The sequence below is a fragment of the Elephantulus edwardii genome, unplaced genomic scaffold (assembly GCF_000299155.1).
Source record: "Elephantulus edwardii isolate Elephantulus edwardi_28Jun2011 unplaced genomic scaffold, EleEdw1.0 scaffold00017, whole genome shotgun sequence".
Lineage (NCBI taxonomy): Eukaryota > Metazoa > Chordata > Mammalia > Macroscelidea > Macroscelididae > Elephantulus > Elephantulus edwardii.
In genome coordinates, this window is record NW_006399767.1 from 24,943,861 (window position 1) to 24,971,360 (window position 27,500).

Genomic DNA, 27,500 nt, shown 5'->3' on the forward strand with positions numbered 1-27,500 from the left:
AGAGACTTGAATTTTTTTCTTCAGTTCTTTCAGCTTGAGTTTTTTCTTCCCTTTTGTTTTTCCCCCATGTGTTTTCTTCCCTTTTAGTTTTCTCATTTCAGTTATTTGAACATTTCCTAATAATACTTTGCTTAGTTTTCTTGATCTGCTCTTTGAAATATTTTGTTCAGCTCTCTTACTTCAGCATCTCTCCCTTTGTTTTTGCTTCTTTACATTCCACTACAACTTTCAGATTCTCATCTAATATCCATTTTGCTCTTTTACTTCTTCTCTGTCTTTGTAATGAACTTTTGCTTCCTTCATAGATGATCCTTGACGTCCTCTTATAACTCATCTGGTGTTCAGCCATTAGTGTTCGATGCATCAAACCTATTACTGAGATGGTTTAAAAATTTAGATGGCATATACTTAAGGTTGTATTTTGGTTCTTGTGGACTTGTTTTAATTTTCTTCAGCTTCAGTTTGAACTTGTACTAACAGTGATTGATGGTCTATTCTGCAGTCAGCTTCTGCCTTGTTTTGACTGCTGACTTTGAATTTCACCATTGACTCTTTTGGGGCTTTTTTTCCCCTTTAGAATTATTTTATTAACTCATAAATGTACACCAGCTTCTTAAACTCTACACATGCACTTAAAGTTTTTAAAGGAAAACGATATGTCTTATTACACCATAATCCTGGCTAGTAGCTTTTCAAAAGTTTGAGAAAAATCTTAAAAAAGGTTTCACACATCACCTGAAACTTATAAATTTAACATTATCAAAGAAGGAATGCTTCTACTGTCTTATAAAGACCACTAGAAAGAAACAACAATTAAAAAGCTAAGAAACTGTCTCAAAGGCATTTTTTTTTTACAATCTTTCCTCCACAGTAAGGTAATATATTAAATAATACAATCCATTCACAAAATGTCTCTCTGCATCTACTCTGGTGTCTTCTGCCATATCACTACATATTTATGCATGACTGAGATAAGTTTCCTTAACATTGTTATTTCGATAACCTGAAGCTGTTGTGTTACTTCTGAGCTCTCATCCTCTCCTATTTATACAGTGAAGCCTATGGCAATAGGAAAAAAGCTCAATATCGGCTCCTCCCTCCATAACCCCCACTTCCTCCACTGCCTCCTGGACCATAGTTTCCTCCACCGTATGGTCCACCCAATTTCCTGCTACCACCAAAATTCCCACTCTTCATTGGCCCATAGTTAGAAGGTTGCTGGCTATAAATTCCAAAATCATTGTAATTTCCACTTCCATAATTTCCTCCTCCATAGTTGTCATAACCACCTCTGTAGCCCCCACCCTGGTTGCCATATCCAGGTCATCCACCACCATATCCTCTTCTTCCTTCTCCGTAACCAGGGCTACCTCCAAAATTGCCACCTCCAGGTCCTCCTCCATACCCATTATAGCCATCTCCAAATCCACGACCACTTCCATAGCCATCAGACCCTCCTCTAAAGTTACTTCCTGGTCCTGGTCCAAAATTTCCTCCTCCACCACGCGAATCCCCCAAACCGAAGTTGCCTCCTTTTTCACTCCTAGAACTTTGGACCTCCTGCATTTCTTGTCTAGACAAAGCCTTTCTTATGTCTGCATTATGACCGTTGATGGTGTGGTATTTCTGCAATACAATTTTATCCACAGGATCATCGTCATCAAATATAACAAAGCCAAAGCCTCTTTTCTTTCCAGACTGCCTATCAGTAATTATTTCAGTGGTATCAAGTTTTCCATATTCTTCAAAATAATCTCTAAGGTGATGTTCCTCAGTGTCTTCTTTAATTCCACCAACAAACAGCTTCTTCACAGTTATAGGAGTCCTTGGTTTTCTAGATTCCTCTCTTGCCCCAGCACGTTTTGGCTCAACCACTCGCCCATCAATAGAATGGGGTCGTGCAGAATCAACCTCAGCCATAGAAGAAAAAGTTACAAAACCAAATCCTCTTTTGCTTGCAGGATTCCTCATTACCACACAGTCTGTAAGTTTCCCCCATTGCTCGTAGTCGTTCCTCAAGCTTTCTTCTGTTGTTTCAAAGCTTAAGCCACCAATAAAGAGTTTACGAAACTGCTCCTTTTCTCTCTCCATCGCGAACTCAGTCGCTTCAGCTCCATTTCCCGCAGCCGAGCGAGATGAGAAAGACCTCCGCGGTTGAACACAGACGGGACTCGTCCTGGTGCTGCAGTGAGAACTGCTGCAGCTCAGGAAACACCACCACGAGGAGCATCTTCACTATTTTCAATGAAAAATTGTACAAAATTCTATCATTTAATCTCCAGCCCCATTTATCTCACCAAGTTTGTAGTTTTCAACTATCAGTGCTTCTTCTCTGTTTCCGACGTTTGCATTCTAGTCACCAATTATTACTAATGCTCTTAATTATGCTCAGATGAAACCTATACCTAGACCAAGAAGCAGATATCCGAACAGAACAAAGAAACACTGTATGATTTAAAATCAAGACATGTTTTACGGTTGTATATCCTTTCTCCAAACCGATTTAATCTGTATGCTAAGCAGATAATATGAGAAGTTGGACTATATGAAAAAGAGTGTGGCATCAAGATTGGAGAAAGATTCATCAACAACCTGCATTATGCAGATAACACTAACTTGCTTGCAGAAAGTGAAGCATTTCCTCAACATCAAAAAAAAACAAGAATCCTCACCACTGGACCAACGGGCAACAGCACAATAGGTGGAGAAAATATTGAAGTCAATAGTGGTTTTCTTTTACTTGGATCTATCTACAGCAGCAATCCAGAAATCTAAAGGCATGACACCCCTCATAGTTCCAGGAGCACTTTGCATCTGGGACCAAAGCTGCTGGCTGTCTTGGAGAAAAGGGTTCATGGCCCCCTTAAAGCCTGGAGGACATATGGGAGAGAGAATGAGCCAGAAGGATGTCCTGGTGCATCTGCTTGCCAGGGGATGTAGTGGGGCAGTTGAAGCTATTCTGACATGTCCACTGGAAGTTGTAAAAACACACTGCACTCATCTTCTGAATACTTTCTCCTGGACCTCTCCATTGCCTCAAGATGATCTTGGGAAAAGAAAGGGCTTGTTCCTTGTTTTGAGGACTAGAGCCCAATTTAGTAGGAGTAGCTCCTTCCAGCAAACATCAAAACAATAAGATGAAAAAGTAAAATGAAGGATATGTTAGTGTGAAGAGGAGAAACTCCATTTGGATGGACTTTTACCTCACTCCTCCTCCCTCCAAGACAGGCAAGCACACCTGACTAAGATGGAAGGAAGCCCAGAAACTAAGGTACCAGGGCACCTAGAAGTGCTAAGGTCTCAAAGCTAAAAGTCCCACAATGAAACTGCTGAACCAAAATACCACTGCTCCCGAGATGTCTCCCCCTCCCCAGCAATCCAGGAACACAGTAATAAATACCTGACCTTCCTCCTTCCTTGGGCTGATGCTACATTGACAGCTTCAGCCTGCTTTCAGTGAAGTGTTTATTACATAAAAGCCCATTTGCTATGTATGTGAAAAAATAAATCAAAAGGCAGGTTGAGTTAGGAAAATCTGATGTCAGGAACCTGTCTGAAGTGCTAAAAAGTATTAGTGTGAAGACTTAAGATTTGCCTAATTCAAGCCACAATATTTTCAATTGCTTCCTGTGCATCTGAAAGTTGGAAAACTGAAGAAGGGATTGATACCTTTGAACTGTGGTGTTAGAGAAGAATACTGAATATACCATGGACTACCAAAGAACAAACAAATCTGTCTTAGAGGAACTACTACCAGAAAGGCAAGGCTGGTGAAGCTTCATCTTATGTAAGTGGACATGCTTCCAGGAGTCCTTGGAAAAATAAATCATGCATAGAAAAGTAGAGGGTCAGAGAAAGAGAGGATGACCCCCAATGAGGTGGATTGACGCAGTGACTGAAAGAGAGGCTCAAGCTTGGTGGGGATGGGAGATCATGAGGATATTGGAGGATACTGAAAGGTTCTGATCTATTGTTAATAAGATCACTATGAGTCAATAATTTGTTGTGATCCACATAGTCAAATACCTTTGCATAGTCAATGAAACACAGAGAGACATTCCTCTGGTACTCTCTGCTTTCCAGATCCATCTGGCATTGGCAGTGATGTTGCTAGTACTATATAGCCTTTTCTAAACCCAGCTTGTATTTCTGGTAGTTCTTGATTGATATACTCTTTCAGTCATTTTTTTATAATCTTCAGAAAAATTTTGCTTAAATGTGATATTAGTGATATTTCTTGGTAATTTACACACTCTGATCACCTTTCTTTGGGATAGAAAAAAAAAGTATGGATCCCTTCCAGTCCATAGGCTGGGTGGTGGTCCTCCAGATTTCTTGGCACAGGTTAAGTGAGCACATCCAGGGCTGTGTCTGTTTCTTGAAATATGTCAATTATTCCATCAATTTCTAGGGTCTTGTTTTTTTGCCAGTTCCTTCAGAGCAGCTTGAACTTCCTCTTTCTCACCCCTGCCTCTTGAACATAATGTGTTTTATGAAATTCTTCTGTGTCAGCCAGTTCATTTTGGTACAGTTGATTCTTTGTACTATTTCATTTGACTGTGTGGATCACAACAAATTGTGGCTAATCTTATGAAGAATGTGAATCCCTGAACACCTAATTGTGCTGACGCAAACCTATACACGAACCAGGAGGCAGTTGTCAGAACAAAAAAATTTTTGCATTGTTCAAAATTAGAAAAGAAGTGTGTCAGGGTATATGCAGTGTCACTGTCTATTTGCCAGCAACTTAACAGCAACACCCTGATGGTGGTAAGCACGGCAGAGATACACCACTCCAGGAGAGAATCAGAGAGTCAATCCAGCTCAATTTTACTGGGACTGGACTGCACTTATATACACAGGAAAACCAGATAAAGTGGGCTTACAGACGTGGGACATGCGGATTGCTTAGGAGAACCTCAGCCTCATGCAGACCACTCCCAGTTCAACAGACATGGTAGCCATCTTCCCAGGTGGTGAGCTTTCTCAAGCTGGTACAGCCAAACACAGGGGAGCTTTCTTTACCCCATATTAAAGGTCATTGGGAGGCTTGCACTTATCTGGAGCATAGGTGATCTGTCCTGGCCAGAGACCCTTCCTTCCTCCCCAACATCCTGCAACAATGCAGAACAAATCATTTGAGAGGTTGAACTTTACGAGAAGGGATGTGGCATCAGGATTGGAAAAAGATTTATCAACAACCTGCATTATGCAGATGACACAACCTTACTTGCTAAAATTGAGGCGGGCCTGAAGATGCACTCTGAAATACTGATTGAAGCTCAACATCAGGAAAATGATGATTCTCGCCACTAGACCTGTTGGCAACATCATGATAGATGGAGAAGAGACTGATATTGTTAACAATTTTAGCTAGCTTGGTTCCACTATCAACACTCTTTGCACCACCAGTCAGGAAATCAAATGATGAATTGCACTAGGGAAATCTGCTATCAGAGACCTCTCCAGAGTGCTGAAGAACAAGGATGTCAGTTTAGAGATTAAGGTGAACTTGATCCAGAACATGGTCTTTGCAATTACTTGTTATGCATCAGAGCTGAACAATGACCAAAGATGACAAAAGAAGAATTGATGGGGAGAGGAGGGGGGCAGGGTGAAAAGTGCAACAATGAATGAATGGAAATCCAAAGCCTTTGTAAATTTTCATTAAAATTAATAAAAACAATGATAAAAAAGAATTTATGTCTTTGAGTTGTGGTGCTGGAGAAGAGTACTGAATACACTATGGACTGCCAAGAGAATGAATTGATCTGTCCTGGAGAGGGTCTACTGCTCTTTAGAGGCAAGGGTTTTGAGTCTCCATCTGTTATACTTTAGGCATGTTGCCAAGAGAGTCCTTAGAGAAAAGATATCATGCTTTGAAAGGTGGAGTGACAGTGTAGAAAGGAAGACCCAAGTTGAGATGGTTTGACCTGGGGTAATGAGGGTAGGTGTGTCAGAGACAATGAGATTGTCTGAGGATAGAGCAGGGTTCAGAGCTATTGTGCATAAGGTCACTATGAGTCAGAGTCTACTGGACACCAGATAACTACAAAACTAACAGTACTGGTCGACAACAGCTACAGCTGTGAGAAATAATGCAGAGATCTCATGTACCTTTTACCCTGTTTCTCAATGATAGTACCTTTAAAACTCATACTACAATGTCACAACCAGGATACTAGTATTGATATAGTTAAATGCAAGACATTTTCATTTACCACAATAATTCCTCATGTTTTTTGTAGACACACTTCCTGGTATGACCTGACCCCCTGCCCAACCCCTTCTATAACATCTGTTGTTGTAGTTTTATACCATGACATCAAAGCTAACTCATAGCTACCCTATTGCTGGTTTTCAGAGGCTGTAAATTGCAGAAGAGGAAATTAACACAATATATAACTGTTTACTGTTGGCTTATTTACACTCTGCATAATTTTATGGAGATTCATCCAAGTCATAATGTGTTTCAATCATTTGTATTTTTTTATTGCCGAGTAGTATTCCATGAAGGAGTTCTTGTGTCATCTATCAGGTGATGCCCATCATATAGTTACTGTTCATGTTTTTAAAGAAAAGTATTTGCAGTGAGTAAATCATTGTACAAAATTCTATCATTTGATCTCTCCAGCCAACAAGTGTAGTGTGCTGCACTGCTAACCAAAAGGTTGCACATCTCCATTGATCCTTAGATCATTGGCTTAGAAACATTATATAGGGTTGCCCTGAGGTAGAATCTACTCAAAAACAGTGAATGAGTGTGAGTGACTATTCCCGTGCATCAATATATTATAGTGTATTTAACCATTCATCCACTGAATATTGGGATTGTTTCCAGTGACTGCCAATTACAAATGTAGCTGTTATGAATATACATGTAGAGGTTTTTAGGTAAATAAATGTTTTTATTTATCTGGTATGAATGCCCATGAGTGCTGTTGCTGGCTTGCATGTTTACTCTTTGAAGAAATGGTCAAGTTGGTTTTTAGTGTGGCTATGTCATTTTACATTTCCACTCACAATATATAGGTAATCCAGGTTCTCTACATCCTCCCAGACATTTGGTATTGTCACTATTTCTTTTTTAATTTGAGCAATTCTGATATATAGTGAAGTCTCAGTGTGGTTTTACTTTTAATTAGGAGAAGATTTTTTAAAAATAATTTTTATTTATTTATTTTTTTTATGTGTGTACCGTCAAATTGGATCTGACTGGTACAGGAGGCGATTGTTCCTCCTTCTTCAGCAGAGCATCTGGTGGATTTGAACTGCACACCTCTGGGATTGCAGTGCAGTTTCCTTTCCACTAGGCCACCAGAGCTCACCGAGAGGATTTTTTTAATAGCCTATAGAGAAATAACATATGAGCAAGAGCCTATGGTGATGAAGGAAGAAGTTCAAGCTGCTTTGAAGGAAATAGCAAAAAATAAGGCCCCAAGAATAGATGGTATACCAATTGAAGTATTTCAGATAACAGATGTTGCCCTGGATGTGCTCACCAAGTTGTGCCAAGAAATCTGGAGAACAACCACTTGGCCAACTGACTGGAAGAGATCTATATTTGTTCCCATTCTAAAGAAAGGTGACCCAACTGAGTGTGGAAACTACAGAACAGTGTCATTGATTTCACATGCAAGCAAGATTCTGCTGAAGATCATCCAAAAACGATTAGAACAGCACATCAGCAGAGAACTGCCAGAAGTCCAGGCTGGGTTTAGAAGGGGTCGTGGTACTAGGGATATTGTTGCTGATGTTAGATGGATCTTGGCTGAAAGCAGAGAATACCAGAAGAATGTCTATCTGTGTTTCATTGATTATGCAAAGGCATTTGACTGTGTGGATCATAACAAACTGTGGCTGACTCTGAGAAGAATGGGAATCCCAGAACATTTAATTGTGCTAATACGAAACCTGTACTTGGATCAAGAGGCAGTAGTCAGAACAGAGCAGGGTAACACTGCATGGTTCAAAATAGGGAAGGGTGTACGCCAGGGATGCATCCTGTCTCCATACCTTTTCAACATGTGTGCAGAGCAGATTATCCGAGAGGCTGGGCTCTATGAGGAGAATTGTGGCATCAGGATTGGTGGAAGATCTATTAACAATCTGCGTTATGCAGATGACACAACCCTGCTTGCTGAAACTGAGGAGGACCTCATGCACTTGCTGCGAAGGGTCAAGGACTGCAGCCTTCAGTATGGAATAAGGCTCAATGTCAAGAAGACAAAGATTCTCGCCACTGGACCAATTGGCAGCGTCAGGATGGATGACGAAGAGATTGAGAGTGTTCACAGCTTCAGTTTGCTCGGCTCCACAGTCAACACTCTTGGCACCAGCAGTCAGGAAATCAAAAAACGTATCGCGATGTGAAAGTCTGCTAGTAGGGACCTCTCTAAGGTACTCAGGAGCAACAGTGTCTCTCTGGAGACTAAGGTGCGCCTGATACAGGCCATGGCATTTGCAATTGCTTGTTATGCATCAGGGAGTTGGACAATGACTAGGGAGGACAGAAGGAGAGTGGATGCCTTTGAGCTGTGGTGCTGGAGAAGGGTACTGAATGTACCCTGGACTGCCAGGAAAACAAACAGATCTATCTTGGAGAGGATTAAACCAAGTTACTCCTTGGAGGCAAGGATTCTGGGGCTTCATCTGACATACTTTGGACATGTTGCCAGGAGGGACGGGTCCTTGGAGAGGGACATCATGCTTGGGAGGGTGGAAGGACAACGCAGGAGGGGAAGACCCTCTATGAGATGGATTGATTCGGTGACTGGGGTAATCGGGATGGGTGTGTCAGAGGCGGTGCAGTTGGCGCAGGATAGAGCAGGGTTTAGGACTGTTGTGCATAGGGTCGCTATGAGTCGGAAACGACTCGACGGCACATAACAGCAACAACAACATGGTATATTTTGAGTTAATCTTGGTATAGGTAAGAAATTTAGGTCCAGGGTTTTTAAAAAAAATATTTTATTGTGCAAAGGACTTCATAGCGGTTTAGATTCCATTCAACAGCTTCCACATTGTTCAGTAGTATTGGGTACTCCTTGCAATGCAAACCATTCTCAGTATTTTCATTTTAGTTCATCCGTCAAGGTTATTTTATTGCAATTTCAACATCACTTTAGGAAGGTTATCTTTTCTCTATGGAAATATTTTCACATCTTTTTGGATGGTCAAAATGGCTACATTTTTAAAGTTTATTTTTATATACTCTATTCTGCTCTTTTGATCTATGACTCTATTCTTTTACCAATGCATGTTTTGTTTATTGTTGCCTTGTACAGAGTCTTAAAATTGAATAGCATGATTTCTTCAACTTTCTTTTCAAAACAACCTTAATTTTTTTAAATTTTATTTTTATTGCAATTTTAATGAAGATTTACAGAAAAGTTTTATTTCATTCATTCATTGTTGCACATTAAGTCCTCTACTCCTCCACGTAAAGTTTAGAATCAACTTGTCTACATCTAAAAATCCTGATATTTCATTAAATATTGCACTAAATCTGTGGATCACCTTAGGGAGAAATGAAACCAATTTCTTCTTGGTAGGTCATAGACACTTCATTTGGATAGTTGTCATGTCTGGGCTGCAACTCACTTCATTTGCATAGTTTAGGGTACAATCGCTGTAAATGGAATACCGATCACAGGATAGTTTAGGGTACAATTTCTGTAAACTGAATACCAATCACAGGACAGACTGCAGCTCAGGACCAGACAAAAATTCAAGGTGTTTACTACTTACCCAGAAAATGTCAGTTAGCCTGGATAAATGTAATAAACCCTCTAGAGTAGAAACTGTGGGAGTTCTGGCGGCCTAGTGGGTAGAGTTGTGCTGTCAAATCAAAGGCAGGTGGTTTGAATCCTCTGGCTGCTCCATGGGGAAAAAAACATGAGCAATCTCCTGTGTGATTTACAGCCTCTGAAAACCCACTGATTGGAGAGTCAGTTATGAGTCAGCTCTAACTTGATAACACATAATGATAACAATAAAAACAAGAGAGTACAAACTAGGGCAAGGTAACTCCTCATAGGCAAAAAAAATCTCTCAAGTTGTTTATCCAAAGAACTAATGTGAAAGGCCACATAAAGGAACTCATTTCACCGTATAAGTAAAGACTGAGGTACTGTTACAGATTTTAAGAGTAATAAGAGTATATTTGTAATACATATACTCCAGAAAAGGCTCATCTGTGATATATGTGTATAAATCCATAAAGAGACAACTTGACAAAAATGTGCATTATTAGTAATTAGTGAAGTGAAATTGCAATGAAACGGCATTGCCAGCATACACAGGAAATTTTAAAATCTTACAGTATCATGTGCTAGCATATTTGGATAATGGAACCTGCCATATAATGTTGTTGAGAATGTCAGTTATATAACCATTTGAAAAACAATTTGTTATTATCTAGTAAATGTCTCAGTAGTTGCCTATCGGAGTATATAAGCCCAAGAAACTTGTACATCTGTGTGCTGGGAGACCTGTATAAGAATATTCATAGCAATACAATTCACAACAGCCCTAAATTGGAAACTAAAGACAGATCATATAAACCAGAGATAAAGAGCATCGTGAAATAGCCACCTTAGATCTTGATGGTTTTAGTTCAGGCTTTTCTTCCTACTGAAGTGCAACTGCAGTTTGTATCTTTTTCATAAATTTTTTTTGTTTTGTTTAAGCTTATGTGAGCAGATTTTATGTTTCTTGCAATCACTAGGGATTTGGTTGGGAGGAAAAAGGTGAAGTATTTTTTTTTTAAATTAAAGGAGACTTAAAAGATACCTCACCCAATTGCAATATGAGGACCTTATATGAATTATAATGTAAACACAGCAAAGCCCAACTTTTAATAGTCAATAATTTCTTCATAAGGATCATTCCAAACCCAACTGTACCTCTGGCTCAGGATCTTATGAGGTTGCAGCCAAGTGGCCAGCCAAAAGCTCCATTTGAGGGAGAAGAATCTGCTTTTCCATTCACTCAGGCGTCTGTTGACAGAACATAGACCTGCTCACATGCTTACTCATGTGCTTGGCTGGCGTGCCTGTGTTCCCTACCATCTGGGCCACTCCTTTGAAGGCTTGATGGTGTTCAGACATGGCAACTGGCAGGCTTGATTATAATATACGTGAGGTTGTATGCAAAATGAAAATGTAAGGCCTCTTGTTAAAAATTATTCCAAATTCCAAAATGTTACAGCACAGCCTTAAACCAAATGTTGCATCCTTCTAGGCAAGGTCATCTTCTAAGCCCTAAGGTTCTATGTGACTGCACAAGTTGCACTCACACAAAATAATCTCAGGAAAACAGTGATCTGAATGAGATAGAGCCAGAGAAGCATCAGTGCAAAAGCCATAGTGGTTTAATAGTGGTCATGCTGAACCATGAACTTCTCAGATGTGATGATAGTATTGTGGCTAAATGTAAGAGAGGAATCTTTTAGAGATACATGCTAAAATTGATACAAATAATATTATTTTTATATGCGATTTACTTCAAAATAATAGGTGGGAAAGAAGTTGGGTCAGCGATGAAACAAGACTGGCCATGAGCTGACCATTGTTGAGTGGCTCTGAAATAGGATGAGGACACCATCATAATCCAGTTGCTGGATTATGTAATCTTAATCCAGGTGGATTATGCCAACTGGATCAAGGATGATGCTGTACTAATCCATTTGTTTTGAAAAGGATGATGATGCAGTTGCTTCCAAATTCTTAGGCTGCTTCCTGGAAAAGAAAGGTAAGTACTAAAGAAAGAGCTAAAAAAAGAGGTTGGGATGAGTGGTACACAGAAGGGAGACAGCGCAGGCTAACTTTAAGTTCACTCAGTGAAGTGTGCTTCTTGTCTTGCTCCTCAGCTTTGTCTTCACTCCTGAAAGATTCTCAGGGACCTTTTGCTTGATTCAGAGGGATAGGGATCTTGTTCTTAGCCGTTGGAATCAGAGGTCTTATTGCTGTGATGTTTGTGTTCCATTATTAGCATTACAATCACATAAAATATGTTTCAGTAGATAACTTAAAATATTGTTGTTGTTCTTGTTAGTGCCATTGAGTCATCTGTGACTCATAGCCACCCTATGTACAACCCTAAACCCTGCTCTATCCTGTGCCAACTTTATTGTCTCTGGCACACCTACCCCCATTACCCCAGTCACTGGATCAATCCAATTCATCCAGAGTCTTCCTCTCTTGCACTGTCCCTTCACTTCTAAGCATGACGTCTTTCTCCAAGGACTGGTCCCTCCTTGCAACATGTCCAAAGTATGTCAGATGAAGCTTCAGAATCCTTGTTTCCAAGGAGCAGCCTGGTTTCACCCTCTCTAGGAGAAACCTATTTGTTCTCTTAGCAGTTCATAGTACTTAGAATGTGGATGTTAAATAAAGAGTATTGAGAGTACCATGGACTGCTAGGAAAACAAACAGATTCATCCTGGAAAGGGTTAAACTGGGTGGCTACTTGGAGGCAAGGATTCTGAGGCCCCGTCTAACATACTTTGGACATGTTGTAAGGAGGGACCATTCCTTGGAGAGGTACATCATGCTGGGGAGGGTGGAGGGACAGCACAGGAGGGCAAGGTCCTCTATGAGGTGGATTGATTCAGTGACTGGGTTAATCGAGATGGGAGTGTCAGAGACAGTGCGATTGCCACAGGACAGAGCAGAGTTTAGGGCCATTGTACATAGGGTTGCTATGAGTCGCAAGTGACTTGATGGCACATAACAACAACAATAACATACTAAATTAGGGATCAAAGGAGGTAATAAAAGGCATGAAGCATTGAATCCCAAGTGGTATCATTATCCGTATTTAGCTAGCTATATACATAGATCATTTTTACTTAAAATATTCCTTGCCGTTTTTATTTGACTTATAAAAGCCAAACTACCTTTTCTTACTTAAACTATCTTGCTTTTCAGCCCTGATGTTTAGTTTGCTGGGAAGGCAACTGATTCCTCCTCTCAATATCGCTTATGCAGCTTTCTGTTCTTCAGTATTTTATGTAATTTTTGGATCATGTCATCAAATGTCTCTTGGTGAGTTCAACACTAGCAGCACAGAAGGCATATAAGTTTGCAACTCAGTCTTTGACTTGTTGCTAAAGAATCCAGTTTAAAGCTGTCTTTAAGATAGAAAGAAGGCAGGCCGAAGATATACATTCTATCCATTCTATCTCAGTGTTAGGAGCTCTGGTGATCTAGTGGCAAGAAGCTGCACTGCAATCCTGAAGACACGCAATTTGAGGCCACCAGCTGCTCTATGGGAGAAGGATGGGCAATCTCCTCCCGTGTGAATAACTGCCTTTGAAAACCCACAGAGGCTCAGCTATGGGTCATTTCTGACTCTATGGTAAATAAAAAGAAGATGTTTTCCAAAGAAATTAAAGGAAAGGTTTCGATTGAAATCTAACTGTCCTTAGTCCATCAGATTCAGAAACTCCCTACATCCCAGAGTGGACTCCTCTTTCTGATGGACTCAAAATAACCGAACGGTGGGTGTTCACTTCTAATGCACTGTGTCAGTTTATTAATTTACAGGGAGAAAACACTGTCATAGTAATTCACACACTGAGGCCCACAGAATGAGCACTTTCTTTCCCTGAGTCAAAGTCCACTGACAACTTATTAAAGGGAAATGACACTTACATGTACATATTACCAGTATGAGGACTAATTGAAATATTTGGAATGGAGGGGTGTTTTTTTATGTAGTAAAACCTTTGTGATGCTAGGTATTATTTGCTTGGGTTTGTGGTGTGTTTTGTTGTTTTTGTTTTTTTCCTTTTAATCATTTCACTGCCCGCTCACTTTTTGCCTTTTCTGAGAAAAGATACGGTAGCTGAGTTTGAACCCCATTTCCCGTGAATTACACTTTGAAGCCCATTCCATATGCTCATAATATAAAAAGACTAATACCCAGACCTTCATCACCATAGGCTCTTGTTCATATGTTATTTCTTTAAATTCCTCTGTATCTGCCAATTCCTTTCTATATAATGACTCCATATATTCCTTCCATCTTCTTTTAATACTTCCTGGATCATTTAATATTCTGCCCAAAGCATCCTTGATTACAGCAACTCTAGGTTTGAATCTGTTCTTCAGTTCCTTGAGCTTAAGAAATGCTGAGCGAGTTCGGCCCTTTTGATTTTCTGACTCTAGCTCCTTGCACATTTCATTGTAGTATTTTGCTTTGTCATTCCGAGCAGAGCGTATGGTGATGAAGGAAGAAGTTCAAGCTGCTTTGAAGGAAATAGCAAAAAATAAGGCCCCAGGAATAGATGGTATACCAATTGAATTATTTCAGATAACAGATGTCACCCTGGATGTGCTCACCAAGTTGTGCCAAGAAATCTGGAGAACAACCACTTGGCCAACTGACTGGAAGAGATCCATATTTGTTCCCATTCCAAAGAAAGGTGACCCAACTGAGTGTGGAAACTACAGAACAGTGTCATTGATTTCACATGCAAGCAAGATTCTGCTGAAGATCATCCAAAAACGATTAGAACAGCACATCAGCAGAGAACTGCCAGAAGTCCAGGCTGGGTTTAGAAGGGGTCGTGGTACTAGGGATATTGTTGCTGATGTTAGATGGATCTTGGCTGAAAGCAGAGAATACCAGAAGAATGTCTATCTGTGTTTCATTGATTATGCAAAGGCATTTGACTGTGTGGATCACAACAAACTGTGGCTGACTCTGAGAAGAATGGGAATCCCAGAACATTTAATTGTGCTAATGCGAAACCTGTACTTGGATCAAGAGGCAGTAGTCAGAACAGAGCAGGGTAACACTGCATGGTTCAAAATAGGGAAGGGTGTACGCCAGGGATGCATCCTGTCTCCATACCTTTTCAACATGTATGCAGAGCAGATTATCCGAGAAGCTGGGCTCTGTGAGGAGAATTGTGGCATCAGGATTGGTGGAAGATCTATTAACAATCTGCGTTATGCAGATGACACAACCCTGCTTGCTGAAACTGAGGAGGACCTCATGCACTTGCTGCGAAGGGTCAAGGACTGTAGCCTTCAGTATGGACTAAGGCTCAATGTCAAGAAGACAAAGATTCTCGCCACTGGACCAATTGGCAGCGTCAGGATGGATGACGAAGAGATTGAGAGTGTTCACAGCTTCAGTTTGCTCGGCTCCACAGTCAACACTCTTGGTACCAGCAGTCAGGAAATCAAAATGCGTATCGCGATGGGAAAGTCTGCTAGTAGGGACCTCTCTAAGGTACTCAGGAGCAACAGTGTCTCTCTGGAGACTAAGGTGCGCCTGATACAGGCCATGGTATTTGCAATCGCTTGTTATGCATCAGAGAGTTGGTCAATGACTAGGGAGGACAGAAGGAGAGTGGATGCCTTTGAGCTGTGGTGCTGGAGAAGGGTACTGAATGTACCCTGGACTGCCAGGAAAACAAACAGATTTATCTTGGAGAGGATTAAACCAAGCTACTCCTTGGAGGCAAGGATTCTGGGGCTTCGTCTGACATACTCTGGACATGTTGCCAGGAGGGATGGGTCCTTGGAGAGGGACATCATGCTTGGGAGGGTGGAGGGACAGCGCAGGAGGGGAAGACCCTCTATGAGATGGATTGATTCAGTGACTGGGGTAATCAGGATGGGTGTGTCAGAGGCGGTATGGTTGGCGCAGGATAGAGCAGGGTTTAGGGCTGTTGTGCATAGGGTCGCTATGAGTCGGAAACGACTCGACGGCACATAACAACAACAACAACAATACCCAGACCACCAAGATTTATTCTGTGAGTTGTGAAGCCACAGTTCTTGTCTTGTTCTTTCTTGCTCTGTCCTCTCAATGGCCACTTCCAAGTGCTAAGACAATGAAAAGTCAGACCATGTCTTGTTACTATCAGTTTACCTGGAATTAAAATCTCATCTTTGCCTAAACTTTCTGCTTCTTTCATAGGTTTCTTCTTTCTTGTGAGTGCTCTGATGATCAATGTCCTGAAGGTGAACCCATTCAACAGTGGTCACCTGGTATTGGGAACTTTCATCAAGGAAGACTTTACTAATCCCGAGTTCATTATGGACTATAGCAGATCCTTGAATGTGGTGGCATCCACGACTTTCCTGGCTGGAATTATTCAGGTAGGATTTGGATTTCTGAACCTCAGAAGATGAAATAAATAATGGGACTAGAAACAGACCCCTTTTTCTAATTGTTCTTATGATCTGTTCTGATAATACATGTAACTAACTGGAAATAAAATGCAGCCCGATGTGTAGGACACAGCTAATGTACTGAAATGCATACAGTAGAAGAAAGGAAACATTTTAGCCACATCCAGGTCATGGTCTTTGCAATCACTTGTTACGCATCAGAGAGTTGGACAATGACTAGGGAGGATAGAAGGAGAATTGATGCCTTTGAGCTGTGGTGCTGAAGAAGAGTATTGAATATACCATGGACTGCCAAGAAAACAAACAGGTTCATCTCAGAGAGGGTGAAGCCAGGCTGCTCCTTGGACACAAGAATTCTGAGGCTCTATCTGACATACTTTGGGCATGTTGCAAGGAGGGTCCAGTCCCAGGAGAGGGATGTCACGCTTGGAAGGGCAGAGGGACAGTGCAAGAGAGGAAGACTCTCAGTGAAATGGATTGATTCAGTGACTGAGGTAATGGGGATAGGTGTGTCAGAGCCAATAAGACTGGCACAGGATAGAACAGGGTTTAAACCTGTTGTACATGGGATCTCTGTTTGTCGCAGGCAACTCGATGGTACACAACTACCACCACCACCACCACCTAGAGTAGGATGCTAACATAAATCCTGATGCCACATCTTTCATGGGTAAGAAAAAGCACCCTGGCTAATTAAAGACAGTTGCCATTTATGAGGTGGAAAGAAGGAAGTGCATGAAGATTGAGTGATACATATTTGCATCTATTACTATTTTAATATATTAACCAGGTGTTTCACATGTATTATGTAATTTAATCTGTATCAAGCCAAGTGTTGAGTTTTATTCACATTTTATATATGAGGACTGAGGCTCAGAGAATTTGAACAACTTGTTTAAATAAGGTCAGCCACTGAGTGGCAGGACCAGGATTGAGCATGGATTCTCCAAGTCCAGGAACCCTGCTGCTTCTTCCAAATATGAAGGAGCTCATGGATGAAATGGTTGACATGGATTAGAAGAAATGACAACAAAGACCTCATGCATAAGCACAGATACAGGATCATCCAGCCACATAGAAGGCATGAAACAGATTGGCTTTTACTGCAGTAGAAGAGAGTTTTAGGTAGTAATGATAAGAAATTGAGGAAGATGTAGCACTTAGCTGATTAAAAGCTTGAAAATAGATCTGTCATTCCAAATTTGGTTTCTGAGAGCATCTAGAGCAGTAGAGACCGAAGTGGTGACAATAGTAACTTCAAGACTTCTGTTTTATTATTTTTCTTCTTCTTACTGATTAATCGTCATTGTACTTGCCAGGATGTTGGTTTTAGTTTTAATTTTATTTTGTTTTGTTTTTAACCTGTCCTCTTAAAGGCATTGGGGCTCATCCATTTTCCATAAGTTTTCTAATTGCATTTTTATTATGAAAACAATACATTTCTTTTAAAATTTTATATCATCTATCTATCTATCTATCTATCTATCTATCTATCTATCATCATCTTTTAAAAATTATAGCTCAGTAGAGAAAGAAACAGAAGAATTATGGAAGAGTCCTAAACTCACTTTTTTAGGTTGAAAACATCTGTTTTGGAGAAGGGGCTAGAGTCCTTTTGAAGATGTCTAATCTGTGTGTCTCCTGGCTTGGTAACATTCTGTCCCGTTCTCTGATGCTCTTCTCAATCTGTACCCCTCGCAGCTATGCATGGGCATGCTAGGCTTTGGTTTCATCGCCACCTACCTTCCGGACGCGTTCATCAGTGCTTATCTGGCTGCCACAGCTCTACACATCATGATATCCCAGCTGACCTGTGTCTTCGGGATTATGATTGGTTTCCACTCCGGTCCAATCTCCTTCTTTTATGTGAGTAATTTCAACTTTCACCCCAAATTACTTCCCTTTGTCTGCAAAGAGGTGTCTGCCCAGCTGGAAAGATACTTACCTAGTCTCAAAAAAGTAACACATTCTACCATCATCACAAAAAAGTAACACGTAAGAGGGTTCTATACATATTTTCATGTCTGCTAGATTTGAGGTCTTGGTTAATTGCAGCGGCCTGTTGGACCATGCTCTAGGTGGCATGAAACATTTCAAATCCACCCTTTATACTCGCATGATTTACATTAAAATTTTATTTATAAAATGAATAATGGTGATGATTATATGACAAGGCAAAGATAATTAATGTCACTTAAAAATAGTTCAAATGGTAACCATCCTGATATATACAGTGAAACTTGAAAGAACCAGAATTTAACAAGACTGCCTTGATTTTTCCAGATCTCACTAATTTTCCATCTTTGGCAAGGTTCAGTCTTACAACTTTTCTGTCAGTTTTTATTAGTGGAAAACATATGAGTTTTCCTTCTCTGAATGGTTTCTACCCTATGCACATTCTGACTTTCATAGGTTTTCCTGTGTATTTTACCATACTAACATTTTGGCCTTTAAAATATTGTGTCTGACATAATTCTTCCCAATTGTTGTTGAGTACCATCATGTGGAAACTAATCTTACAACAACAGTTCTTTCCAATACATACTACATAACAGGATATTTCCTAGAGCAGCTAAAGAATATATAATATTAACTTGTCCCTGAATAGAAGAACTCTTGTGGCCTAGTCCAGAGGGAGTTGTGCTCCTAACCCAAAGGCCTTGCCTCTCCAGTAGTTCAAATCCACCAGCAGCTCCCTGGGAGAAATAGAGCCAGCCTCTGCCTGTGTCATATACAGCCTTGTGGGAACTCAGCTTACAAATCAGTTCCAACTTGACAGTGAGTAAGTTTGAGTCTTTGGATGTAAGAATGAGTGAAGAACAAAGCTAAATTTCAGCCTACAGCAATCCCCTCTCCATCAGAGCAGGACTGCGCTTTCTGGGGTTTTCAGTGGCTGATTTTTTTAGAAGTAGATTGCCAGAGCTTTCCACTAAGATGCTGCTGGGTCGACTCAAACCTTCAATCTCTTGGTTAGCAGCCAAGCACATTAACTGTTTATACTGCCAAGGGACTCCAGAAAATAAATATGATCTAATACAATCAATGATAAATATGCCAAAACCCAAAACTTACATATCATTTCAGTTATACTGAATTAGATAAAGCATAGAGTATTTAATGATACAGAATGCATAAAAAGAAGGTGGAAAAAGTACAATGAGTCAGAAAGAACTGGTTGACACAGACGAATTCCATGAAACAATATATGATTGAGAGGCAGTGGTGATGAAAGAGGAAGATTAAGCTGTTCTGAAGGCATTAGCAAAAAACAAGGCTCCAGAGAATTGATGGAACACCAATTGATTTGTTTCAATAGACAAAGGCAGCACTAGATATGCTCACCAGCCTGTGCCATGAACTCTGGAGGACAACCATCTGGCCAACTGCCTGGGAGTGACCCATATTTGTTCCCATTCCCCCCCAAAAAAAGTGATCTGACAGAGTGTAGAATGTATCCAACAATATCACTTAATATCACATGAAAGCAAAATCCTGCTGAAGATTATCAAAAAATGACTGGAGCACTACATCAACAGAGAACTACCAGAAGTGCAAGCTGGGCTTAGAAGAGGCTGTGGTACTAGGGACATCATAGCTAAAGTCAGATGGATTTTGGCTGAAAGCAAAGAGTTTCAGGGGAATGTCTGCATGAGTTTCATTGACTATGAAAAGGAATTTGATTGTGTGGATCACAACAAATTATAGCTAGCTTTGAGAAGAATGGAAATTCCAGAACCCCTGATTGTTTTCATGCAAAATCTATACTTGCACCAGGAAGCAGTTGTCAGAACAGAACAAGTACTTCATGGTTCAAAATCAAGAAAGGAATGCTTAAGGGATGCATCCTTTCTCCATACATTTTTAATCTATATATTCAGAACAGATTACTTGAGAGGCTGGACTCTATGTAGGAGAATGTGGCATCAGGATTGGAGGAAGACTCATCAACAACCTGTGCTATGCAGATGACAAAATCTTACTTGCCAAAATTGAGGAGGACCTGAAGCGTTTGGTGCAGAAGGTCAAGGAAAGTAGCCTCCAATATGAACTGAAGCTCAATATCAAGAAAACAGTTTCTCACCAGTGGGCTATTTGGAAGCATCATGATAGATGGACAAAGGATTGAGATTGTTAACTATTTCAGCTTTAGAAAAATCACACACTAAATTGCATTGGGAAAATCTACTGTCAGACTTCGCCAGAGTGTTGAAGAGCAATGATGTCAACCTAGAGACTAAGGTGTACCTGATCCAGGCCATGGTCTTTGCAATTACTTGCTACACATTGCTGGACAATGCCAAAGGATGACAGACGAAGAAATGATGCCTTTGAGCTGTGGTGCTAGAGAAGAACATTGAACATACCATGGAACGCCGAAAAGAGAAACAGGCTGATCCTGGAGAGCTGCTCGTTGGAGGCAAAGATTTTGAAGCTCCGTCTCACATGCTTATAGCATGTTGCCAGGAGGGGAAAGTCTTTTGAGAAGGACATTAAACTTGGAAGGGTAGAGGGATAGTGCAAAAGAGGAAGACCCAGGATAAGATGAATTGACATAATAACTGAGATAAAGGGAATGGGTATGTCAGAGACAGTGAAACTGACTCTGGATAGGGGTGGGTTTAGAGCTATGTACATAGGGTTGCTGTGAGTTGCAGGTGACTCAATGGTACATAACAACAACAACAACAACAACAACAACATTTCTCCTTTTTGGACATTACAGTTTCTACATTTTAAAAAAATATGTATTTCTCCCCAAAAAATGCTTGCTCTCACTCTTAGAGTCCTACAAAACTTTATGATCAGTAACCCTGCTTAAGGAGTTCTTCTGAAGTAATCGAGAAAGAATGTTATTTTTCTAGATTTAGACAAATATATCCCTTGCTTGATATCTCTGATTTTGTTTTCTTTCAGAATATAATTAGCTACTGTGCTGCACTACCAAAAGCTAATTCCACCAGCATCTTGCTATTTCTAACTGTTTTAGTTGCTCTGAGAATCAACAAATGTATCAAAATTTCTTTTAATCGATATCCCATCGAGTTTCCCATGGAATTTCTATTGGTAGGTTTTTTTTAAATATCTTAAGTTAATGATTCAGATAATTTATGTATCTCTCTGCCACTAATTAAGAAAAAGCTAGTAACCTACAAGAAGAAAGGTTTATTAGAGACTACAATATATTAACACAAAGAATTTTTAAACATTTAAGTTGAATTGTGATAAAACTGAATACATTTAATTTTAAGATTAACATGTAAGTATACTATAATTATTGTCAATGTATTTTGTCTGTTGTATATTTAAAATAATATGATAAAAATATTATTTCCTTATTAAAGTGAGAAGTAGGATCATTATAGAACAATTTGAAAAATATAAAATAAACACATATAACACTAAACCAAATAAAAACTCTTATGTTTGCGCTACCCATAGTGAACTGAAATACTATCAATATTTTTTTTTATTTTTAGTTATTCAGACATTTGTTGTTTCAAGCAAATGTTTATTGAATGAAAATTTAGAAATCATACTTTTTTCATTCAATAGCTCAGAGATATTTTGTCTTATAACAATATTAAATACAACAGATTCATGGAAATAATTAATTGAAATATCTAATCAAGCCCTTAATTATGTTACCTTTCCCTTTATCAAAATATCTATGTATTAATTTTTATTCCACTCTCCCTTCCTTGTCATCCCTGTTAATCCTAGAGATTGAATCTATTTATGTGTAACTTTTCTTTAATTTTTTATTTTAGTGGTCTTATAATTGTCCTTTTGTGACACACTTATGTCACTATATTGTGCAATAGTTTATAAATTCTTGATAATTTTTTAGTGATGCATATGTAAATGTACCATAGTTTCTTTAGCCCTTCTGCCATTGATGGATCCCTGGGTTGTTTCCGATTCTTAGTTCTTATTGTAAATAATACTGCGATAAATATGGGTGTAAGTAGGGCAGTTTGTGTTGACACTTTTATTTCTTTGGAATACATCTACTAGTGGAATTGTTTCTCATTTTGATTGAATTCCAATCTGGGCTGTACCTCAAGTGCTATAACTATCCATGTTCCTCTACTGTTCATAGGGTTTTCATATGGCCAATCTTGTTTCCTAGTCTTTCTTAACCTAGGAGTTCTACTTTGCTAAAACCTGTCCACTATGGGTGACTGTTGTGGCATTTGACACACTAGTGACATAGTATTCAGCCTCACAGCAACCCATAAGGTACCTTAGTTCAGCAAACTGACAGACTAAGTGCTATAATTATTAAAACAATTAATTCCCTCAATATGACAAACTGAAAATTTAGTATTGTACCTCTAATAGCAAATCAGGCATACAAATATCAGATTCAGTGAAAGCCTGCGTAAATGTGGCAGGAGGGTATTGAAAAATTCTGGCTGAGACTCCTGTTTGGCACACTGGGGTTCCAGACATGGATATTAAGGTCACATGATATCTCTGCTGAATCCTTGCTGCTAGTGCTTCACACAGCACTAGCAATCACAATCCGCTGAACTATATAGAAAATACTAACTACGGAACAATATCATTAAAATCACATGCAAGCATAATGCTGCTGAAGATCATTTAAAAAATGGTTAGAACAGTACATAGATAGGGAACTGTAGTTCAAGTAGAATTTAGAAGAGGCTGTGGTACCAGTGATATTGCTAATGTTAAATGGTTCTTGCCTTAAATTATAAAAATACCAGAAGAATGTCTATTTATGCTTTATTGACTATGCAAAGGCACTTGACTATGTGGATAATGACATGTTATAGCTAACGTTGAGAGGAATGGGAATCCCAGAGTACTTAACTGTGCTTGTGTGAAACCTAGACCTAGACCAAGAGGCTGATGTACAAACAGAGCAAGTGAACACTACATGGTTTAAAAATTAAGGCAGGCATCAGGGTAGTTTCCACTCTCCATACCTATTCAATATGTATACTGAGCAAAGTATCCGAGAAGCTACACTCTATAAAGAAGAATTTGGCATTAAGATCAGAGGAAGACTCATCAATAACTTGTGTGATGCAAATGACACAACCTTGCTTGCTGAAAGTGAGGATGACTTGAAGCACTTGTTGCAGAAGATCCAAGAATACAGCCTTTGGAATGGATTGCATCTCAATGTCAAGAAATCAAAAATTCCTACCACTGGACCAATAAGCAACATCATGATAGAAGGAGAAAAGATTGAAGTTGTGAACAATTTAATCTTCTTGGATCCATAATCAACACCCTTGCTACCAGCAGTCAGGCAATCAGAAGACTTATTGCACTGGGAAAGTCAGCACTCAAAGACCTTTCCAAATTACTGAGGAGCAATGATGTTGTTTTGAGGACTGAGGTGTGTCTGATTCAGGCTACAGTCTTTCCAATCACTTGCTACACATCTGAGAGCTGGATGTGAATAAGGATGACAGAAGAATAAGTGATGCCTTTGAGCTGTGGTATTGAGACAAGTACTGAATATCCCTGGACTGCCAAAAAAAACAAGCAAATACAGATTGAGGAAAATCTTTGGATGCAAAGATGTTGAAGCTTCGTCTTACATACTTTGAGCAGTTGCTAAGACAGGCTATTAGTTGGAGAAGAACATCATGCTTGGAAAGTTAGAGGGATTGGCGAAACAGAGGAAGACCTTCAGCCAGGTTAACTGACACAATGACTGCCACAATGAGCTCTAGTGTGTCAGAAAATGTGAGGATGGCACAGGATAGGACAGGTTTCATATCTGTTGTTCATAGAATCACTATGAGTAATAACTGATGGTACCTAACAATAATAACAACTAATGAACTTGAGTATTCATTGGCAATCTGAACGTCTTTTTTTGTAAAATATATATTCATATCCTCTGCCCATTTTGTAATTGAGTTGTCTTTTTATTGTTAAAATGGAGATTTTTTATATGGTGTGAGGTACAAGTCTTATTTTAATCTTTTATAAGTAGGTACACACTTTTGCCATCACTGTTTGCTAAATAGATTATCTTTCCCTCACTTGATGAATTTCATCTCTTTGTCAAAGATCAGTTCTCCATAGGTGCATGGGTTTATTTCTAATTTCTCAATTCTGTTCCTTTGGCCTCTGACCTTTTTGCTGAACAAGGACTGAACTGTTTTAATTAATGTAACTGTATAAAGGGTTTTGAGATCAGAAAGTGTAAATCCTCCTACTTTGCTTTTCTTTTTCAGTAGTTCTTTATATATTTGGGGGGTGTCTCTTTCCTTTCCCTCTTTCCTTTCCATATGAAGTTGATAATTAGTTTCTCAATCTCTTTGAAAAATGGTGACAGGATCTGGATTGGGATTGCATTGTATCTATATATTACTTTTGGTAGTATTGCAATTTTCACAATGTTAAGTCTATTGAACCATGAGTGTGATATGTTTTTCCATTTATGCACTTATCTTTGGCTTTCTTATAACACTGTTTGTAGTTTTCATAGATCTTTTGTACCTCTGGCTATATTTAGTTTAAATGTTTCATCTTGTTATTGTAGAGGAATCCAAATGATTTTTGTATGTTGCTCTTGTAACCAGTCACTTTGCTGGGTTGGTCCATCATATTCAGTAATTTTCTTGCTGAATCTTTGAGATTTTCTATATCTACGATGATATAATTTATAAATGCAGTTTTACTTTCTCTTTGCAAATTTGAATGTCTTTTATTTATTTTTCTTGCCTTATTGCTCTGGTCAAGACATCCAATACACTATTGACTAGAAGTGACGATAAAGGGCAACCTTCTCTGGCCCTCATGCATCAAGGAAATGCCTTCATTCTCTCTCTATTAGAAGTAATGCTGGCAACTGCTTTTGTCTATTTGTTTTTAATTGTGTTGAATAATGTCCCTTCTATTCCTATTTTGTATTTTGTTCAGTGTTTTTATTAGAAATGGATGTTGAGTTTTGTCAAATGCCTTTTTTTTTCATAAGTTGAGGTGATTACATGGTTATTTCCTTTTTTTAATTGATTTAGTGGATTGTTTTTCTTATGTTGAACCATCCTTGCCTACTTGGTATGACTCCTAGTTGATCATGATATTTTTTTAATATATATGATGTTGGATTGGCTAGGATTTTTAGTAGTGTATTTGCCTGGCTTTAGTATAGCAGTCATGCTCACTTCACAGGATAAATTTAGGATCATTTAATCTTTTTCTATTCAAAAATAGTCAAATAGAACTGGTGCCAGCTCTTTTCTGAATATTTAGTAGAATTTATCGGTGAAGTCATTTGGGCTAGGACTTTATTTGATTGAGATTGTTTCTACAACTCATTAAACTTCTTTTTTTTTATAATCTACTGACATTTTTCTATCTCTCTCTGTGTTAGTTTAAGTAAGCAATGAGTTTTCAAAAACCTGTCCATTTCTTCTTCTGTTGTTGTTATGTGCCGTCAAGTCGCCTGCAACTCATAGTGACCCTATGCACAACAGACCAAAACCCTGCTCTAGCCTGTGCCAGTCTCACTATTTCCAACACACCCACCACGATTATGCCAGTCACTGAATCAATCCACCTCACAGAGGGTCTTCCTCTCCTGCACTGTCCCTCTCCCACCCAAGCATAATGTCCTTCTCCAAGGACATGTTTCTCCTTACAACATGTCCAAAATATGTCAGACAAGGCTTCAGAATCCTTGCCTCCAAGAAACAGCCTGGTTTAACCCTCTCCAGAATGAATCTGTTCATTTTCTTAACAGTCCATGGTATATACAATACTCTTCTCCAACACCACAGCTCAAAGGCATTAATTCTTTAGGCTTTCCAACTTGTTGAAATATATTTCTTCATAGTATTATGTTATTATCCTTTTTTATTTCCGTTTGTTCTGTTGTGACACATCCCATTTCCCTCCTTATTTACATTATGTTTGTATTCTCCTTCTTTTCCTTTGTTAGATTTGCCAGGGGCTTGTTAATTGGATTAATCCTTTCAAAGAACCAACTTCTAGTCTTATTAATTCTTTCGATTGATTTTCTCTCTCAATTTCACTTATTACTGTTCTTATCTTCATTATTTCCTTTCTTCTAGAAGTGGAAGGCATTGCTTTTCCTAATTGTCCTAAATATTAGGTTAAAGTGTTGATTGTGATTCTTCCTTCTTGATGTATGCATTTATTGCTATAGTTGAACTCTGATTACTGCTTTTGCTGTGTCCCAAAGATTTTGGTATGCTGTGCTTTCTTTCTCATTTGCTTCAAGAAACTTTAAATACCACATCCCCTGCCTCCAACTTTTAATAGCTAGTATTGTTCAAGAAACAAAATTCAATTTTTAAAATCAATGTTTCTCATTCTTGGGATTTCTGAATTCAGTGGATTTTTTACATGTTCATGTTGTTCCTTCATTTTTCTATTTATTTTTATTTACTTGTATTTCCTTTTGAGCCAAAGCATGAGAGAGTAGATGTGGTTCTTGCTGTTCTCTCTTCCTCTGTTGTGCTGATTTTAAAGGTAATATGTTGATACAATGGAGACTCTAGGTAGAATCAAATTGGATACCTGAGGCACCATTTATAAAGAAGCTGCCCTGGAGAGCAATCATACCACAATGGACTTTGTGTGAGCAAAAATAACTTTTATGCATTAAAATGCTAATATTTCATAGTTTGTGTACTACTGTTGTATAACCCATCTTTGACTGACCAACTACGATTCATGGTCTTCAAGACAAAAAAACAAACACTGCTTTGGGGGTTAAATTAACATCTGTCTTAGTTGTATATTTCTTGTGACGGTATTCTGAAATTATTCATTTCTAAAGATGTAAAGCTTAAAGGCTATTTTTACAAAAGACTTTCCAGTACTTTGGACATAAATAGTATGTCATGCATGCCCATGTTTATCATGGCTTTGTTTACGATAGAAGAGTTGGAAACAACCTATGTGCCCATCAACAAATGAATGGTTAGAGAAGCTGTGGTATATTCAAACAATGGAATACTATACTGCATTGAAAAATAAGGAACTCATGAAATATTATACAAAATGGGTGATCCTGGAGGACATTATGCTTAGTGAAATATCTCAGTCACAAAAGAACAAATACTGCATAGTGCCACTGTTGTAAAGCAGGACTAACATTGGAGGTGGGGGGAGACTGAGAAAGATGGGATAGATTATGTATACTGCATTGTAATAGATGAGGGAGAGAACTGTTTAAAAGGGATGTATGGGGGAGCTCTAGTGGCCTAGTGGCAAGAAGATGCACTGCAATCCCAGAGTTGCACAGTTCGAATCCACCAGATGCTCTGCCAGGAAAGGAGGGACAATTTTCTCCTGTACCAGTCAGGCCTGATTTGATGGTACACACAC

The 27,500-nt window shown here is 39.1% G+C and overlaps 2 protein-coding genes across 2 annotated transcripts in view; one reads left to right on the top strand and one right to left on the bottom strand.

The window, feature by feature from the left end:
• The window catches only part of SLC26A8 (solute carrier family 26 (anion exchanger), member 8), a 152,446-nt gene that overhangs the window by 19,027 nt on the left and 105,919 nt on the right, over positions 1 to 27,500 (top strand). Inside the window, exons 3-6 of the mRNA XM_006882174.1 lie at positions 12,933 to 13,049; positions 15,940 to 16,121; positions 17,856 to 18,020; positions 21,069 to 21,218. Of these exons, the coding sequence (XP_006882236.1) occupies positions 12,933 to 13,049; positions 15,940 to 16,121; positions 17,856 to 18,020; positions 21,069 to 21,218 (614 nt within the window). The remainder of the gene's footprint in view (positions 1 to 12,932; positions 13,050 to 15,939; positions 16,122 to 17,855; positions 18,021 to 21,068; positions 21,219 to 27,500) is intronic.
• Positions 1,194 to 2,091, bottom strand: LOC102874774 (heterogeneous nuclear ribonucleoproteins A2/B1-like). Its single transcript, XM_006882109.1, has 2 exons — positions 1,558 to 2,091; positions 1,194 to 1,394 (listed from the first exon to the last, which is right to left on the bottom strand). Exons 1-2 carry the CDS (start codon positions 2,089 to 2,091, stop codon positions 1,194 to 1,196), a joined length of 735 nt encoding a protein of 244 aa, XP_006882171.1.